At 48.7% G+C, this 20,136-nt stretch overlaps 1 protein-coding gene across 3 annotated transcripts in view; it reads right to left on the bottom strand.

Annotated features, from left to right (window-relative positions):
- The window catches only part of SLCO3A1 (solute carrier organic anion transporter family member 3A1), a 301,513-nt gene extending 285,189 nt beyond the window's left edge, over positions 1 to 16,324 (bottom strand). For 2 of the 3 annotated variants that reach the window (XM_032391968.1, XM_032391966.1), the window contains exon 1: positions 16,089 to 16,324. In XM_032391968.1, coding sequence (XP_032247859.1) covers positions 16,089 to 16,268 — 180 coding nt within the window. In that variant the 5' untranslated portion in view covers positions 16,269 to 16,324. The remainder of the gene's footprint in view (positions 1 to 16,088) is intronic. The other variant, XM_032391967.1, reaches the window with a different exon arrangement.
- Positions 16,325 to 20,136: the final 3,812 nt, after the last annotated feature.

The raw sequence follows: 20,136 nt of genomic DNA, 5'->3' as shown, positions 1-20,136 counted from the left end.
AAGAGAATTCCCCTCAAAAGATCTTTGAGCCATAGAACTTAATATGAATATGAGTGCAATAGAGTGAGAACACAAAGGCAACATTAACAAAAAAAAAAAAAGAGAGAGAGATTGCAGACCTAAAGAAATTAATTGGGGGCCAAATAAACATTAGAAAAGTAATATATAAAGTAAAATTTATAGCAAACTAAAGAAAGATGGCTTCACATCAATTTACTGACTACAGGAAAGCAAAAATAAAAACAGTGAATATAGATAAAAACAAGGGATCCAAGTAATCAAAGAAAAACAAACAAGTATGGAGTTCAAAGACAATCCAACATACAGATAACTGGCGTCCTTATAGCAGAGAACTCACAACACAGAACCAAGAAAGGCCAAAGAGACGAGGTAAGAAAATTCTCTTGAGACTAATAAAGAATTGAATCTGTGGACTGAAACATCACACCTAGTGCCACAAAAATATAACACACCTCATGCGGCAGTAATATACATTATGGTTAAATTCTATGTCAGATACCAAGAAAGAGTTCCTCGGGCATCTTACCTATGAGCACATAACCTATACAAGAGGACAAAGCAGGGGTATAGCTCAGTGGTAGAGCATTTGACTGCAAGAGGACAAAGCAGGCTGGTCTTGGACCCTTCTACAGCAACATTCAAGGGTAGAAGGCAGTGACTTTTTCTGAGTTTTAATTAAGTCTTCTGTTAAATTTGAGCAAAGTTAAATTTTCTACTTGGTATTTCAAGAACATAGATTTTTACGAAGTACATCCAGCCAGCCAGCCAATTTTCCATGGAGGAACAGAAAGAACTCTGAAATGATATACTGTTAACATGATAATTCTAAGGGGGAGTTACTCTTCTCAGAACTGGACCCTCCTACCCTTCTCAGAACCCACACCTTGATCCATACTAGAGAAGGAACCTCTACTTTCCGGAAGAAACAAAGATAGACCTTCTGCTCTTCTGACTTCCTCACTCAGTCCTCCCCAAAGGGGGCTAGCGAGACTTATCTGATCAGTAAAGTTGAGAAAGGAAGCCTAGAAGATTGCCCCAATCTCTTCCTCTTCCTCTTCTACCGTGAACAGTCCTCAGGATGCACACATTCTTTGCCCCTCCAGGAGGTAAGCTTACCTAAGCAGGTGCACCCCTGCAGAGACAACCAGCCTATCATTCTGACCAGGAGCAAAGTAGTGAGGAGTCTGAATCTAGCCACAAACCGAGTTTTGTCACTCAAACTCCAAATTTCTCCATACAAACTCCAAACTGATATTTTTATACCCCTGTGGCTGGTTAACATGTCTACTACACAACTGATTATTAATTGGTGGGAGGGGAAAGTAATTAATTAAAAGGTAATTAATTATCACCCCTCAAACACCAAAGTCAGTTATATCTGAATGGTAAGTTCGGAATTTCTTAAAATATTTTTATCTGAACTTTTCTTCATTTTAAAATTCTTCATAATGGGGGTGCCTGGGTGGCTCAGTTAGTTAAGCATCTGACTCTTGATTTCGGTTCAGGTCATGATCTCGGGGTCCTGGGACTGAGCCCTGCATCAGGCTCTGTGCTCAGCAGGGAGTCAGCTTGAGATTCTCTCCCTCTGCCCCATCCCCCACTCATGTGCTCAATAAATAAATAAATAAAATCTTTAAAAATAAAATAAAGTAATAAATAAATAAAATTCTTCATAATGCATATGTATTGTTTTTATAGAAACAGTAGGGTCATTTTTCTTTATAACCATGACACCAAAGAAGAACATCTGATGTTACAGAAAAGTAGTCACAGTGGTTTAGGGGAAAGAGTAAGTTCCTAACCAGAAGGTACGGTGTGATCTGATTTTATTACAGGATAATAATAATACGTAACAAGAGTAACATACTGCAGGGGCACAGCCTAAACACTCTGAATGGATTACCCCATTTAGTATGAAGTAGGTATAAACACCATGCCAATCTTAGGGATACAACGGAGAGGTAAAGTCACTGGCCCAAAGACACACAAGATTAACACACAGCAGACATGGGACTTCACAGAGCTGATATCCTCTACTACAGTAGCCCCTTGAACAACATGGACCTGAACTGCACAGGGCCCCTAATATGCAGATTTTTTTCCCATAAAGAAAGTACAGTACTGTAAATGTATTTTCTCTTCCTTATGATTTTCTTAATAACCTTTTCTTTCCTCTAGCTTACCTGCTTGTAAGAATACAGTATATAATACATACAACATACAAAATATATGTTAACCAACTGTCTATGTTATCAGTAAGGTCAACAGTAGGCTATGAGTAGTTAAGTTCTGAGGGAGTCAAGAGTTATACACAGGTTTTTGATAGTGGGGGAGGCAGGTGCATGTTGATGCCCCTTAAACCCCACATTGTTTAAGGGTCACCTGTACTCTGTCCTCAAAGTCACAAAAAAGCGTGGGCTGACCCAGAGACATTGAAAGCATGGGCTCCAAAATGTTGAGAGTATATCTCCAAGTCCTGGCATTATACATGATGATGCTTCTTTTTTAAAATTGTATCTGTGTTTATATTTTCCAAATTTTCAACACATGTAGTCCTTGTGTAATAAGTAAAACAGTAAGGCCTCTATTAAGACAAAAGCCACAAGCATGAACTTGAAGTTCAAGTTAACGGTAGAGCCAAGTGCTGAGGCCACACAGGGTTCCGGAGCTGTCCCAGCCCGTGTTTGGATCGGCCATCTGTGGGCAACAGGTGTGGGCCACCGGGCCAGAGGCGTTCTGGCCAGGCTCCACATGCCCTCTACACAGGATGTGACGTCAAAGGGCACACAGCTCAGTAAACGCCCCACCAGCCTCCCGGCCCCCGCATCCCAGTAGCTGGTTAGCTCTGCTCAGAAGATGGTTTCCCTCTAGACCCTCATGATTATTCCAAGGAGGAATGCCCCCTCTCAGCATTTTGCCAAGTCCTTCTCAAGGAGAACAGGAGGGGAATTTTGAATGGCCTCCATCCAATTTTCAAACTGTAAACTGCACGCCCACTTTCTGTTTGGAGACATTTCCTGTGTGTGAACACAGTTTGTCCTGATACCAGCTTTAAAGTTATCCAGAACTGATACATCTGAGGCCAAGCTAAAGGGTTTAAAAAAAAAAAAAAAAAGTCAAACACGATAGGACCTTTCCTAATTTTAGCTCATCTTGCAGAAATCTCATTTGAAGAGAACTCAAAAAAGAGGTTGAACACAGAGGTGCCATTGTGTATGGATGCTACAGCCCCCCTCCACCTCCACTGCCCCCATCCCGGTGAGCACAGCGTTCTGGGACAACCAGCGTCCTTCAGCCCCTTGTCTATGTCATGCAATGCAGCCATGCTCACTTATAGCTAAGTCTGAGGATGCCCTAATGCTGCTTCCTTCCACATGCTGGCAGAGTGGTCTCTAGCAGGATTTTAGGGGACCGCTTCAAAGCTGGGGGGGAGGGATGTAAGCCTTCCTTGCCAGGAGAGGTGCCGTCAGCCCCCGCACTGCTGGCTAGAGCGCACCTTCCAGTGCTGGCCCTGACATGCCCCTGTATGTGGCTGTGGCCCTGTGTTCCCAGCCTGCCCCTTATCCATCGTAGGCTTCCCATTCCCATCCCACCTACGAAGGCTCTCCCAGCCAGACACTTGCCACGTTAGCCTGACATCTCATTCCCCTTGGATCTATTCTGTCCAAGGTTGAGAAAATTATTTTACATCTGTAACCCTAAACATTCTCCTCTTCTACCCAGGCCCATCTCCAACACCGCCTCCCACCTTGACCCAACACTTGGCTTCTATGGTGGAGACCTCATGGTCCTGTGGACAGTGGATACGGCTGGACCAGCTGCAGGGTTCCCCGAGGACAGAGCTGCTGCCTGGCCCAGCACCTGAGACAGTCTAATGAATGAGTCATTAGTGAAAAAAATATAAACATGCCATCCCTCCCGCTAGGATATATAAACTCCGTGAGGGCCAAGAACACGCCTTACCGAAGTCGATGTTGCTCACGGCACTTAAAGAAGTTGTCCAAGTTAATTAGTTTGGCAGAGACCAAGCTGAAGTCTTTTAAAAGGAGCCAATGCTGAGCAACTCCGAGAATCAGACGGCTCCCACCCCCAACAAAAAGAACATGGAGATGAATCAGATTAGAATGCAGGTGTCTGGTCCTAAAGTAACACGTACCTGGCCAAATCTGGGGCTGGCTGGCACAGTGATAACATTCTCTTCCAGTCTCACCGAATCGGACAGGACTTCAGAGAGGGGACAGGGCCAGCTGGACATTTTACTGGGCCTGGTTCCTATTAAAGAGTCCCAGGTGAAAGGAGCGGGAGAGATATACTACACACACTCTAAATATATACACACATAATGCTCACCCACGTGTATTTCTAGGGTTTTTGTTTTTGTTTTTGTTTTTTTTACATGCATTTCCCTTAATCAGATGCCGTACTCATCCAGGCCAGTCCCTGCACTCAGCTATGCCCAGAATTGGGAAACGGTTTGTTCAAAGCTATTCATTAATGCAATCAGGCTCACTCCCACAGCCTAACCACCACGTCCCAGATGGAAACATAGTTATCCCCTTACTTGCTGAGAAAGGAAGCAAGGATTGTCACAGGGCAGCATTTCTGCAAAGAATGATAAGCCGACCAACAACATCCCAGGTCATTAGGGTAGGCCCTAACCCAATATGAATGATGTCCTTCTAAGAGGAGGAGAGAGACACAGAAGGAAAATGCCCTGTGATCTCAGAGTCACATATGGGAGCAGTGCAAAGTCTACCTAAGAACATCAAAGATCAAAGGCCACCATCAGAAGCTACAAAAAAGCAAGAAAGGATTCTACCCAGAGTCTCAGAAGAAGCATAGCTCTGCTGACACCCTGATTTCAGACTCCTGGCCTGCAGGACTGCCAGAAGATAAATCTGTTGTTCTAAGCCACCCAGTCTGTGGTCATCCGTCTCATCAGAGCCCCAGGGAACCAACACATCCCATTTCTTTCTTTGGAAACACATTCCTATCATCCACCTTCCCACCCGTGGGTCCAAGTCCACCTCCAACCAAAGGATAAACAGTCAAAGTCACTGTCTCTGAACCTCACGTCACACCTTTCTATATCTAAGGGAGAAAAAATAACCCAATTTTGGTCTCACATCTGAGAGAAAATGTTTGACAATGCCCCTACGGCCCTCTGAATTCCAAAGAAGGAAAATGTTTAAATAGGATGTGAAGACCCCACTCCCAAATAAAATACAACAGGGTCCAGGAGGGCAGGAATTAACATACAGCCTGTGGTCACAGGTGGGACTGGATCTCTCTGGCCTGTAGGGGGCGGAGAGCTCAGCTGCATCACCCCCTGAATGAGGATGGAGGGAAGCCAACAAAGGAAGGTGCTCATAGAAGGGTATAGACAGTGTCCATGGCATAAGCTCTGCACAAGAGTCCTACTTGGGAGTGACCAGGGTTTTGACTTCAGGGAGCACACCCTGACAGAGGTCTCGCAGATCTGACCGTGATACCTTGCCAGGGTTGGTGAAGCATGGCCCCGGTGGAGTCAGGGGCCAGCCGAGGGAGGCAAGAAGAAAATTAATGACCAACCAGGAGGCGAAAGAGCTGAACTGACCACCGTGACCACGAGAGAGCTCAGTTCCGTCGGCACAAAGAGAAAAGCAGTCACAGAGGCGACAGACCTGAACACAAGAACACTCGGCTTCCTTTTGGAGGATCTAAAATGTGTCCCTTGTCACACCGAATGGTCTCCCTGACAGCCTTGGGTGCCAAGAGCCCTCGCCGTGTTTTTAATTGCTGCTTTGGTACTTAAGTGACAAAAGCGTTTCCCAGTGAAACTGGAAGTATCAGAAGACAGAGAAATACAGACGTATGGATTTTTATGTGCTCACCCGATTAAGAATAGGTATGATGCCTTTTAGGAAACAGAGTCTGTTTAAAAAAAAAAAAAGGAGGAATATTTTAAAAGACAGAAATAAATGATTTTTTCCCTGCAGTCACCAAAACATTATTTTTATTTATATGTGTTTATAATCATTATCTCCAAAAATAAAACTCTTCTGGACTGCTCACCTGCTCACTCCTGCTGGCTACTGTGGGCTAACTCTGGAGAGTGGGACTGCACATTTGGGGAAATTACTTACTCCTGTGCCCTGATTTTGCCTAAGATGAAAGCAACAGGGGCAGAGTTTGGGCGATGTTATTTTTAAAGACACCTAAGGATACAAGCCACGGCCAATGTTGGGACACAGGGACGATATGTCGATTGGACAATCCGTTCCACCTATGCATCTCAGAAGGCTCACGGGGCTGCTGGATCCCCACACCACTCTGAGCTGCATGCAGCAAGGAGGACCTCCCCACCGGCTCCCATTCACCGCCAACGGCAAAGCTGCAAAACTGCTTGCAGACTTTTCGATTTATATGCACCTCCACGGATTGGCCAAGGTAAAGCGAAGGTGCTAATTTATGGTTTTTGTCTCCAAAAGATATCCTCCCTTCGGCTGACGGAAAAACTGCTGTTGGCATGTTAAGCCTCCCAGCCGACACAGTATTTACCACGCTGGGGAGGAGGCAGCACCACGTGCCCGGCAATAAATCACACAATAAATTGTGCGTCTGGCCCTCAATGTTTTGCATAATGACAGTGGAGGCCTATCTGCCACTCTCCTAGATCTGTTTCAACTGGTCTAGTTTACTTTCAGTCTTTTCTCCCAGCGCCCCACCCCAGCCACAAAATAAGCTGCTGTCCACAGTTCAGGAGGCTGGAAATCTGGAATGGACCACGTAATGTGCCGCGCTGTGCACCTCACGAAGTTATGGCGTTGAGGAGAAGACAGTGCGATGAGCCACAAGGAGACACCAGCACATCACACAAAACAAGACAAAGTCCATTCCAAAGGCCATCCCAGCAGCACTTTCGGAAACAAAAAGGCCAAACCGCGAAGCCCATCGCGATCGACTGTGGCTGTATTCCACGGACGTGCCGCTGAATCGCATGAGCACTCTCAAGCCTTCACGGACACCTGCCCTCTGCGACCTTGAGAGTGGCGGGGACCACAGACCCAGGGTGTACCTGCACATCCCCGGGGAGAAGGTGCTGATGCTGAAGCATCAGGCGGTCCAAAGTTCCGGGGGGGGGGGGGAAGTCTCTAGGGGGCTCTGTGGGTCTACTTCCAATCATTCTCTGACCCCAAAAGCCAAGGGAGAGTTGAGCTAATCAACGCCATTCTTTGTTTTCCACAGGTTGCATCACAATAATTGAAGCTTACATAATAAAAACATATGGGTCCGTGCTGCTTAGAAATGTGTATCTTCATTAAGAGAATTCTCAGCAAGGTAAACATGAGATTTCAGGTACAGTAGTTGAAAGCTTATGTAATCAGTCAGAGGGCAGCTTTCCAATTTCAACTTGCTTATATTCAAGGTGGTAATTTCTCATTCTAATCAGCCCAAGATGGGAAAGCAGCAGTGTCAGGATGGGGGAGCAAATCCAACAATTAGAGGAGCGTGCCTGTTTTACATAAGCCCTTTCCAAAGGGGGGAGGAGGGAAAGACAATAGCCATTCCCAAGAACATTGTACAATAGTCTTTAATTGAAAAGCACCATTGTGACACTGTTCTCCCTACATCGACCTTGCCAGTGCAGAAATGGAGGTAAAAATAATCATTTCTCTCTTGCTTAAGTTCCTGTAGTTGTGTGGGCAGGGATTGAGGGAGGAGTTTGCCTAATAGTCTATTATATTCCCCAGGACTATTTGTTGAAAGCCTGCTCTCGGCTCCTTCCTATTTCTGCTAACTCCGCACAATCAGGAGCTCAGGTAGCTATGAGCTGAGAGCCACAAAGGGCTTTAGACCCCCAACAAAAAGTGCCCGGGGTCACCTGGACAGCCAGGTTCATTATCCGGAGACCCGTCCCAAAGGGCAACCTGCCAGACAAATTAGAATCTGCCAGCACGTTGTACAGAACTCACGTAGGGAGTGTGGACGGATGGACAGATAGATGCACGAAGAATGGACTCGTTCTCCTGCACAGTAACTCACACCTGCTGCCACATCCTGGGGACACCTGCTTGTTTCCAGGATTCACAGTGTGCCCATGGCAAGGATTTCAACAAAACCCAACGCTAAGGAAAGAAGACATCCCTGTTACACTCAATACTCTTCCATTCCGTTACCAGGTATCTTGAAATGCCACTGGGGATATGACCTCCCAGGAGAACAGAGCACTGGAGAGGTACTGGCAGGCTATTTATGAAGACAGTGGGCACCACACTATCTGCCCCACGCCCACCAGCCCCATTCAAAAACTAGGGCTTGTAGCAACCTATGCTGCCTTTGGCTTTTAAATATTTTCAGTAAGTGTTAAGCGGAAGTCATAAATGGGACTTTTGTACTAAGTCCCCCCCCCCAAATTTTAATGATCAACTATTATGTCTTAGTGAAGTAACCATATCCTATTCGAAGGGGAATGTCTGGTTATTTCAGGAAAAGAGCCGGCTTGGTGACCATCATTCCCACTAAAAAACTGAGCTACTAAACCCTCTGTTAGGAAGGGCTTCCCTTTTCAGAAAGCCGCAACTCAAAGCCACACAGAAGAACAGAAACAAAGAAGCTGGAAGTAGCCAACTGCAGAGACTCTGCCTGCACCCCGTGGAAGGTTTCCTCTCTGTATACGGTCCCTGGATTGCCCACGATGAAGGCCCCCCCAAGCTTGCTCACTCCCCAGCCGTGGCTGCAGAAGGTCCAGGGCCTTAGGAAGCAGAGAGGGCTTCTTCCTCGGTGAAGTCGACACCGAGCCACCGGGGTTTGGGGATGCAGTGGTCCTCAAGAGAGTGTGTGCTCTCTTGTGAAGCCGGTGGCACTTGAACGTGAGTCTATGAAGTCACCTAAAATAGCCACTGCCAACTTGATTCACTGAGAAGAGCCTGGTTCATTCCTTATCCTTCCCAAGGACAGACCTGGGGAGGAAAGGTGAGCGGCATTGTGCAAAGGTGTCCCCCCTAAACGATCATCATGAGCTAAGGGGAATGAATCCAGGGGATGAGAAACGACACTCTTATCAAGAGCTCATTCACTCGGCTTCTGAAAAACCAAAAAGGATCAAGAGGAGGAAAATGCCCACAATTGTGCCTGCTGAGGAGGAGGTGGGTGTGGCACGAGCCCTGAGCCCCCCAGGCAACCAGGACTGAGCCCCAAGGTTGCTCATCTTAAACAAGGCTGCCCAGAGGGCAGCGAACGTCTATAACAGATGTCCCCCGATCCCCCCTCCTGACACCCCAGGCTGCCTTGAAGTTGCCACCCTTCACCCAGAGTTGCAGAGAAAGCTACAAGGGCCCAGATCTCCAATTTAGGAAGCAAATCCTCAGGCCCCTGGGAAGGACTTCTGTTGTGCCAAGGTCAACAAGTAGGGTTATGTCGTTAGTGTTAAAGCAAGTACCGAATCCTATACTCTATGAGAAACACTGTATCACGCGTCCATTTATTTAAATCTCCCAACCATCGGTAAGACAGGCCCCGTTTTTCAGATGAGGATACTGGGGTTCAGGTTAAGTCAAGTCACCAGGAGCTGGGAAGTAGAAGGTCCAGGTTCCAATGCAGGTCTTCTGACTCCAAATCCAAAACTCTTTCCACTGCTCCTCTGCTGCGTACAATGTAGAAGACTGTCAAGTATTCCCCATCCTGTGGCCACAGACCAGAGCGACAGATAACAGGGCCTCCCAAAGCGAGGCGTCAGGGCACCTGTCCCTCCCAGCCGCGCGAGCACCATCCCTGCTCCACCCACCTCAAAGTACCCACTGACTATAAATGCTCAGCATAGCCATTACTAGAGTGGGCTCCTCTCCCACATCACTGGTAACTTTTATAGTATCTTTAAGATAAAACGGATTGCTATATTTATAATAAGGGAATAAATAGAATTAGCAACTGGTACTGGTATTTACTACCAAAAACCTTTTACCTCCCAGACAAAACGTTCATGCAGAATAGGAAACTACTTGATGTACAATTCACTACACCCAAATCAATGCTTGATTGAAATAATTTTATTTCTCATTTGTTGGGGCTACAAACTGAGTGTCTGCAGTAAATATATATAACCATGTCATTATTAATAGCTTGTCTATGTCGAGCCCTATGTGCCAGCTAGCATTCAAAGTGCTTTACAAGTACCAACTCCGTGAGTCCTCACAGAATCATTATGAGGCTAGGTACTATTATGATCCCAGTTTTAAAATGAAAAACCAATGCACAGAGAGGTTGAGTAATCAGCCTGAGAACACAGAGCTGAGAAGGGGAGAACATGGGAGTGAACCCCAGGTCTTCTAAAGCTCACCCCATTGAGTCACAACTGTCACAGGTGCTGTCGGTCTCCGTCTGGGAGTTTTCACCATGTCATCTGGAGTTTTAACCATTCAGCAATACTGCCTGTTTCACAAACACACGAACGCTTAGGTTACATAGAATACAAGTTTCTCAAACCATATACCAATTCACTTCTCCTGTGAACCAAAGTCAGTGATGCCATTCTTTTTTTCCTGTTTATTACCTATTTTGTAGATGCACATATAGAAACAGAAAGCAAAACTAAGTTACAAGGACAAGGATGCTATCTTTCTGGCCTAGGGATTGCCAAAAACTTTTCTGAGGGGGAACAGAACATAGGTAACTTGTCTTTGGGGGCATTCTAAATCTGTGTTTAAGCCATACAATCAGAATTACCACTGAAATGTCCCTTAACATCTTCCCAAAAGGAAAGCATACAGTATTTGGCGTATGTAACCCTGTCCAAGAACACACATTAATATACATAGTGTGATAAAGTACGCGTACAAAATATAAGTGAGTAGAAGTAGTAAGTACTTCGACTCTACTTCAGAGGAATGTGGTTATTTATTAAATAATGTGTTGCAGTTAAATCTGTGCAAGTTAAAATGTATTCCGCAAGTTGGAAGTAGAAATACTGCTGGTAGAATTTTATTCTCCAAGCCAGCAAGGGGGGAGCATCTTCTGCACACCTGCTTGCCCAGTCACCTGGCAGGCCCCACCCCCCCTTGCCTGGCACCTCAAGGAGCCCTCCTTAATCCAAGGAACACGGTCGGTGGGTCAGTTTAGCAGGAGTCCTCGCTATTCCCCAGCCTCTGCAGGAGGCCTGGCCCCGACCTTGAAAGGAACACCAGTGTCGGCAATTAACCAATAACATTCACAGATTTTTTTTCTTTATTCAAGGCCTTCATCTTCATCCAACATGGCTGTATCCTAATTGCTTCTTCTCTACCTTATACTTACTCTTACTCTGCTAAGTGAGCCCCTCCCCTAAACAAGGCAGTACTTCGAAGCTTGCTTTAGGATGAGCAAGAGAAATTCTGAGACCTTCTTGCTCGAACTGCCTTTGCACCAGTGGAAATTCATCCAGTTTAACACAGAGCTATACCATTCCAGCAGCAGGCAAGGAGATGAGTTTAAATGCTGGGCATCTGATTAGCAAGGCAGTGCCTCTGCGGAGAGGCCTCTGGGTCATCCTCTTTGTAAGGAATCTAAAATGGAAATGCGGGAGAGTTACAAAATTCAGGAAAAGAGATGGAGCTCACTTCACAACTGATTCATCTTCTTGGACTGTTAAACACACAAGAGAAAACCCCTACAGAAACTAAGCTGTGTACACAAAGCTGGTTGAAAGGAATTTTCAGAGATCATTTTTTCCCCTAAATAATTATTAGCTAAACATTTGCAACCAAACAGCAAGGAAAAAAAAATCAGGGTAATTTTATTTCTTACTACCTGGGGCTATCCAGTAATTATGCAAATGGCAGGGAATTTGTCACTTTGAGCAACCGTAAGTGTGTAAAATAATTTGATTAAGTAAAACACAGTCGCCTTAGTCATCATACTAATTTGACAAGGACTTTAAAAATGTCTCTCAGCTGTCTGCTTCTGGGGAAGAGACGCAAATACCCATCTTCAAAATGATGCTTCTTTAGGGATTAAAAAAAAAAAAAAAAGGAGGAGGAGAAGGAGGGGGAGGGGGAGGAGGAGAAGGAGAAGAAGAAGAAAGAATAAGAAATCCAGCAGTTTCACCTTACCAGTAACTCAAGCCATGCAATGCTCTCGGGGCCCAAAATTTTTAAAAAGGGACCATCAATCAGCGAGCTGGAGCTTTGTGACATGCACTCATTCATCCGGCCCATTATGTCATCAGCACAACCTCAGACTCAGTGTATGCAAAACTCTCAACAGGCAAATGCCCACCCCTGGGTCAGAGGCCCCGCCTGAGCACCCCACCCTGGCTGGAGACTCCTCCAGCCACCGCCTTAAGTTTTCATCCTGAAGAAATTCAAATGCCTTTGTAAGGGAGCCTCGATCACAACTGCCCAGGGGTGTCAGGGGCTTTCATTTCCTGCATGCAGCCTTATCTATTCCAGTCCCCAGAAATTTGAGAATGTATGCGAACCTCTATACGCAGGGCTACCCTCCACGAATGGCTGGAAACACCTGAGTGGGTCTCCACGCATCACCAGGACGCGCACACACACTGACTTTCTCTCCAAGCAGTTCCCACATGCCTACACCTTCTCCAAAGGGCCCGAGACATTAGCAGATGTCACATCCTTGCAAGTAGGTCAGTTCAGACTGGAACGACCCGAAGCAAAGACTCAAGTCAAGGAAAATTGCACTCTTGACCCAACTGGATGGGTCTCTCTTCTTCTGCTCCAAAAAATATCCCGTGGCCAGTCAGGCCGTTTCAGTGACTAGGAGAGAACATTCCTGTGATTGTTGGCTGATCTGGAGCATGATTTCCAGTTCAAACACTTGCAAGTGTAACAGATTTCAGAATCCACAGCGGGCCTGGGGTGGCACATTACCTTATCTCTAGGATCACAGAGCCTGGGTGTCGGGGTTCAAAAGCCTTCTGCATTCCCCTGGGAGACCCCCCCACACCCAGGCAAAAAGCTGCTGGTCCCCCGCCTAGCTTAACAATTAGTGTTTGTCTCATATACAAGTCTCCCTTGAGTTTCCTCCCTAGGCAGGTTCTTGAGGGCGCGCGCGCCCGCGCACACACACACACACACACACACACACACACACACACACACACAGTCCTGCCTGCTTTTCAAAGTTGCTTCTCAAATCACAGGCAACTTCCTCCTTCAGCTCCGCAGTTGGGAAGCCTACACCAGTGTCACTGAAGACACCGGGCAATCTGTCTTTTCAGAAAGTAAACGGAGAAATGAAACGAAGCCTCCGAATGTCAAAAAAAAAAAAAAAAGGCATCTGGGAAGACAAAATAAGAAGGTGGACTACTGGGGGATCAAATAGGAAATAACGTCACTGGCACAGAACTTTCGATCACCACCCGCCCCCGACCAAAGCAAGCATTGTTGGCAGCGTCCCAAGGTGTGCCCTTCCTCAGGTATCTGAAAATGCTTCATCAGAGGGACAGGCTGATTGCCAACGCAAAGATCATATATAACATACACCTTGCACACCGACCCTGCGTGTGTGATCACCTACAAAAGCAGGCTCTCGGGTTCCTTAAGAAAGCCACGATGAATTAACAGGGAGAAATCTGCTTCTCCTGCAAACATCCTACAATGCTTCATTCCCAAGTTAACCATAAAGCAGTCTCACACAGCTGAAGGAATAACAGACTTTTCATTCCACCTCCAAAATAACAGAGGAACAGAAAACTCCCCAGGGGCCCAGAAGAGCAAAACCCACAGCAAGAGGATCCGGTCAAGCCTGGCAAGCCAACTATTTATTTTCACGAGGTTCGGATGGCAATGGAGTCCACAACGGCCGGGCAAGGCCGAGCCCTGAGAACCTGGTGCCTCCACTCCTAGTGATCAAAATGAATTCCACTTCCTAGGCCTGTCCTCTCCTGGGCCTCCATCTCCTTTCTGCTGGTCACCTGTTGACTGCTATTACCCTACCCCTCTGAACTAGCCTTTCTATTGGCCCAGGCTGAAACTGCCAGCCCTCCCCTCCTCCCCAAAGTGGACTGACTTCCTCCTCTGCCTGCCACTCGCCTATTCTGGGATTCAAGTCAATGTTCTATCTCCTGGTGCCAGCCCTGCCTCTATATATCCACCTGGCCATCAGCCTCTGCTTCTTAACTTTCTAAAGGAGCTTAGGCTACTCATCTGGTTGAAGCCCAGCCTCATGCCTTTCTAAGAGCCTTAGATCGTTGCAAGCTAAAACTAAGCCTGTGCCTTTATAATTCATGGTGTGAAAAGTTCTGTTGCTGTTCGCCACACGTGACTGATGCACTCTACTGAACAAAACTGGTCTCAGGCTAACAAACTGTTAAACTGAAGGCAGCCGTTGATATACTAACTACCTCCTGAAACACAGACCTGCTTAGGTAGTACATATTTTGCATATGCTCCCAGTACAGGCCCCCAAATATTTTGTTAATATACATTTGCATCTTGATAATACATGTACCTATTTTAAGATCTTAACAGTCAAATACCCTCCTTTAATAAAAGGTGTGATCAACGGAGCCCCCCCCCCCCCCACTAAGACACAGTGATTCCTACCTCAAAACTCCACGGGCCACAGGGACTGTCTGTACTGTAACTACAGAGAAAAGTGCATTTTATAGAACAGAAATCCACACAGAAAAGAAAATGTGCTTTTGGCTACGGGGTTCACCTGCAGAATAAAAGTCAGGGATACACAGAGACAGGGATTTAAAACACTTTCATCTCACAAGGAGCAAAGGAAATGCATTTGATTTTCAGAAGCCCGGTAAGTCTGTCACCCCAGGAAGAGAGAGCTGAGCTTGAACAACCCTCTGTCATAACCCCAAAATTGACTTTACCCCCCACGAGAGACCAAACCTGCCCGTAGTTCCCTCTGACAGCAAGCCCCCGAGTCTTTGGAGACCGTTTATGAATGGTGCCCTGTCCCAGCAGTCTGGCCCTCATTAACTGTACCCCAAGGCCAGGAAGGAGGGATTACTGGTACATCAGGTAGAGCACGATTCTATCTGTGGATGCGGTTATCCAACAGCCAAAATCTTGTCCAATTCTATCTCCGTCAAACTTGTTCACTAACACTCAAAGTCTTTGACATTTGATTCCAGTTGCAGGTCAATCACCAAGTAATGATTTAACACTATACACTCTGGAAAAAGAAAAAACCTCCTGTGTAAGCAGGGCTGGACTTGGGTCTAGAAGTGCACTCTCTCTAACTCAAGCTGGGACCACCTGCGCGGGGCAGGACCAAGCGACAAAGTAGGTATTTGACAGTGCTGAGTCATTACAAGCTGTTTCCTCTGATACGTTATGCACCCCTGGGCCGTTTGAGCACTAATATCCCCCCTTCGGAAGTCAAATGAAAGAGATGTACATAGTGCAAAATGCTGCAACCCCCTTGTGGGCGAGAGACCACGGTGGGGAATCGAGGTCTAAGCATGGGTAGCAGAACTATACAAACTCGCAGCTGCTCTCCAGGTACCGAGTAACTTTATCCCAGACGCCGAAAGATGGCTATTGGGATAGGGAGAGGGAATATTCCCCCTGCAGCCATGGCTCGGATCAGGGCCACACTCGGGCGCATTTTACTCTAAGCTGTTAAATCCCCCCGTAATTGGCGCATGGAGAAAGCGCCCGGAGAAAATGATGCATAATGGATTTGTTCTCCAGGCGGCTGGAATGGAGAGTAGAGGACGCAGGATGCTAACCGGCTTTTCTTCCCATGTGCAGGTCACCTGAAAACCGCGCTGCCTGCCTCTCCAAGGGGGCTCCTGAAGTCACCCTCTGGCTGCGCTTTCCCGGCGGAGAGGGGAACGGTTTCACGCCCACCTGCCCGCCGCCTCTCCTCCCCGGGCACCCCCGGCCCCCGCCGGGCGCGCGAGCAGCTGCCGGCATCCGCGGTCCCGCCCGCTCCCCGCTCGCTCGGCAGCCCGGGCCGGCAGCTCCCCCGGCGGCCGCCTCTGCACCACTCGCCAACCTCCGCGCCCGGCCGAGGTCATGCCCGCCTGCCCCCGGGCCCGGGCGGCCCCCTCCTCGTGCCTGCCGGCCGCCGGAGCGCCGGTCTGGGGAGGGGGCCCCCGCGGCGGAGTTGGCACGGGGACTCACCAGGTAGGCGCCCACCGTGCCCTGCGCCAGCATCAGGGCGCACTCGGACACCAGGAAGATCTTGATGTTAGAGAAGCAGGACACCTTCTTTTTCTTCTTCTTGTTCCTCTGCGCCTCGTCCCCCTGCAGCTCGCCGCTCCGGCCGCCGCCCGACGAGCCGCCCGGCTTCTTCCCCTGCATCCTTCCCCCGCCGCCGCCGCCGCCGCTTTCCCGCTCGCCCCGGGTGTCGGGGCCGCTGCCGGGCGGGGGTGTGCGCTGCGAGGCTGCGTGCTGTCCCCGCCCCGAGCCCGCGGCGGCCGCCCCCGTCCTGCCGGGGCTGGAGAGGTGGAAGGCACAGCTCCTCGCCGCCGCCGCCACCGCCGCCGCCGCCGCGCGCGCTCGCCCCCTTCCTCCACCTCCTCCTCCTCCGCCCTCCCCGCGCCTCCTCCTCCGGCTCGGGCTGTGCCAATCACAGGGGCTCCTCGCGCCGCCCGCCGCCGCCGCCGCCGCCGCCTCGCCGCCCGCGGACGCCCGCCGCTGCCATCGCCAGCTTCCCGTCGCCCGGCCGGGCCGGCGCTCGCCTCCCCTGCGTCTGCCCCAAGGCCCGGCCGCCCCTCGCCGCCGGTGCGCCCTCGGGGAGGCCGGAGGGGGACCCGCTCGGGGCGCGCGCGGGGAAGCGCGGGGGGTGCCCCGGAGGGAGGAAGGCGGTGCCCGACCCCTAGATGGCGCTGCGGGGCGCGGGGCGCCGCCGCCGCTGGGCGGTGCTGCGCGAGGAACTGGGGGAGCGGAGGTGGGGTGCGGGGGCGCCCCCGCTGGGCGGGGACCGAGTGTGCGGATTCGGGGCGCTAGACGCGAGGAGGGGAGGGCCGGTGTCTAGGAAGAGAGAGAAGACCGAGTATCCAGGAAGGAGTGGGCGCGCTCTCGTCTCCTCCGCCCGGCTATTTCTGGGGACAGATGTTGCGCCCCGGGGCTTGGGGAAGTGCCAGAGGTCAGAGCTGCTTGAGGCTTCCGAAGCCCGCCGGCCCCTGCTCCTGCTCCCCCGGGCCCCTGGGCGTGCGTAAACGGCTCCCGACCGCGAGGAAAGAAAGCAACTGAAGCACCCCAAGGGGGAAGTTCGATTATCCCGTCGGGAACCGCACAGACTATCGGTCGCCCCCCAGCCACACGGTCTAGGTAGCTGCAGGGTCGCAGCGACCCCAGCAGAGGGCCTTGTCCAGCCCTCCATCTGCCTGGAGCCTGTCCTCAGGAATGATGCAGCCAAGGCTAAAGCCAGCGGGAAGCGATTAGCCACAGGCCTGCCTTGGTCCCCAGCCCTCCCCTCATTTTGTGGCCCGGGCCTCTCCCCTGGCCTTGGCCTGAAAGCTCGCGCCCCGTGGCAGCCGCTCTTTATAACCATCACCGGGAGTTTGGGCCACAAGTCACCACCAGTAGGATCTGCTTCCTATTGGAAGCTCAGAAAAACTGGGAAGGACTGGATCAGTACCAGGAAGCACTCAGCAGCTTCTGCCGGGGCCACTGGGGGGCTCAACCAATTATTTATAAAGACTTTACTTAATAATGTCAGAGAAAATGTGCCATTCTCCTAGGCTCCCGTGTACAAATGCAGGCTTAAATTTGAAACTGAATAGCAATTAACACTTCCGTAATGTTTACTTCCTCCCAAAGAACTTGAATGAGAATGGATGGTGTAATGTGGGGGTGTCGTCTTGCCATACCATTTAAATATAAACTGCTTCATCCTGTGGTTCCAGACATGATCTCACCTAGACTTGGTGTCCCTTTCAGATGCTTCCCCTCTTCTTGTCTTGGCTGTCTGCTATCGAATTGGCTCCCCCCAACACAGGTCTTTTACCATTTTCCCAGATTCCTGTCACCAGGGGCTGCACCATTCCCCGAGACTCTGTCACCTTATTGCAGCTCCTCCCCCACTCCCTGCACCCTCCCCTCACAGCTGACAATTTCTACAGAGTCGGGCCTTTTGCCTGCTTCTGGGCCCTCTCCAACACTCTGGCTTCAGGGGAGCACCTCCATTCTTCTTCCTGAGAAGACCCTTGATGAGCTAGCTCCCTTCCTGCCTCTGTGACTTGGGCCTGCAAAGCTGAGATGTTTACTTGTCCCTGAAGCTGTTGAAATAGCATGCTGAGTGCGTTATAGTCCTTAAGTGTTGTTTACGTACTTTGTAATCACAAGAGCTAATGTTTCTCCTGTGCTTCCTCTGGCCAGGTCCCATTCTAAGTGCTTTACCTGCATTTACCATTTACACCTCACAGCCATCGTCTAAACTAGATACTATTATTAGCCCATTTTACAGATAAGAAAACAGAGGCCCAGGAAGGTTAACTAACCTTACCGATGTCACATATCCAGTCAATGGCAGGGCCAGCCTCTGAAACCAGTCCAGGTTCTTAATGACTTCCTGTCTCTTGGGGACAGCGGAACTCATGGGTTTCTACTTTCTAAATGGAGACTCAGAGATACATAGTGACTAGCCCAGTGTCACACAGATCAAAAGGGACAGGACTTGAATCCAAGTCCAACTCTCTTTGCTCTATACCACATTGCCCTGTGTATAGTCCAAGAAGGACACAGGCTTTTTTCAGTTTGGGGCATTTATTTTACATAAAAACTTAAGTGTCTTTGGAGACATCAAACACTTCTGCTGCTAATCCACAGAATTCTGGATTAGGGTTGTAGCTTCTTCATATAATTAACAGTAAGCAGCCATGAAAATAATCCTGTGCCTGAAGCCTGAAAGAGTAATCAAAGTCAGCCTGAAGGAAATCAGGTGTCAGCCTCACAACCATCAGAAAGAAGAATTCAACACGTTCAATTTCCTTCCCTCCTTGCTTGTCCTTTATTTACCTATAGATCCGGGCTCCGGGGTTGATGAGGTGGGTTTATGAGCAGCAGGTTCTTCTGCTTGGCTTCTCTCCTATGCAGAGAAAGCGGCAGAGAACAGAGACCACCCTCATATCTGCATAGCACATGACTGCAGATGAAGTATGTTAATGCCCTGTGTATCATTCAAATCTCCCAACAGGGAGAGCTGTTCTTATTAGTCCCATTTCACTCATGAGTAAAAGCAGCATTTTCCACCCCAAGTTGGGAGGAATGCCCAGGAGGAGGAGGGAGATCAAGAGGGGATTTAGCCCCGCCATGATCTGTGGTTTCCCCTCCAACTAGCCTCTGAAATGAACCATTGACCATCACGTGGCGAACAAGGCAAACAGAGCTCAGAGCCCATCCCATGCCTCAACTGGGCAACCTTAAATGTTGCCTTGGAGAAATGCTGCAGCCACCACTTACAGCCTGGACCCTTTTCCGTCATCTATCCCCCTAGCGGTGGATGGTGAATTTAGGAAAGGTAGGCATTACAAAGGCCCAGAGGACCCTCGTGATTATTGTTGCCTCTCTACTCCTTTTCTGGGCTAGGTTCTAAATTGGACTTTCCTAAATTAGCTGAAAATATTGCTAGCTGGGGCTGGAGATGCATGACTCCTCTCTTTGTTGGTGACTAGAGGTATTCCAAACATTGAGAAGCCATGTAATCTGGAAATGTGATGTGGGGAAGCATGAAGATCGGGTGACGTGGGAAGATAGACTGGCTTTTGATTCTGAAAACGTTAGTAAGCTGTACATAAATGCTTGGTGATTAGGATTTGGAGAGCTTTTCTCCCCCACTTTGGAAAGGACCATCAGATCGTTTATGTGGGAGAGAAGTGGGTTAACTTCATGGCCATGGAAAAAAAAAAGTGACAATATCTTTCACTGTTACTGGGCTGTGGCAAGATTTCACAGCAAGCAGCCTCAATGTAATTCAACACAATGAGAAACTGTTGTTCAAGTAATTCACATGAACCATCCTTTGCCAGCTTCAATTTTGTTCACAGGCAAATACAAAGTTGAAAAATAAATGCAAAGAATGATTTCTGATTGTCACTGGGATGGAAAATAGATGCTTAGATTCTCACCCTATGGATGGATTTTTTTTTTCTTTTTCTGAAAATACAGCAATCATGTATTGTGTCCAACCAAGGATAGAACTGGGGCCAGGCCAACTTCTTTGGCT

This window comes from Phoca vitulina, unplaced genomic scaffold (assembly GCF_004348235.1).
Source record: "Phoca vitulina isolate PV1807 unplaced genomic scaffold, GSC_HSeal_1.0 scaffold65, whole genome shotgun sequence".
NCBI lineage: Eukaryota > Metazoa > Chordata > Mammalia > Carnivora > Phocidae > Phoca > Phoca vitulina.
Note: the sequence above shows the minus strand (reverse complement) of the source record. Positions and strands in the feature narration are given on the sequence as shown.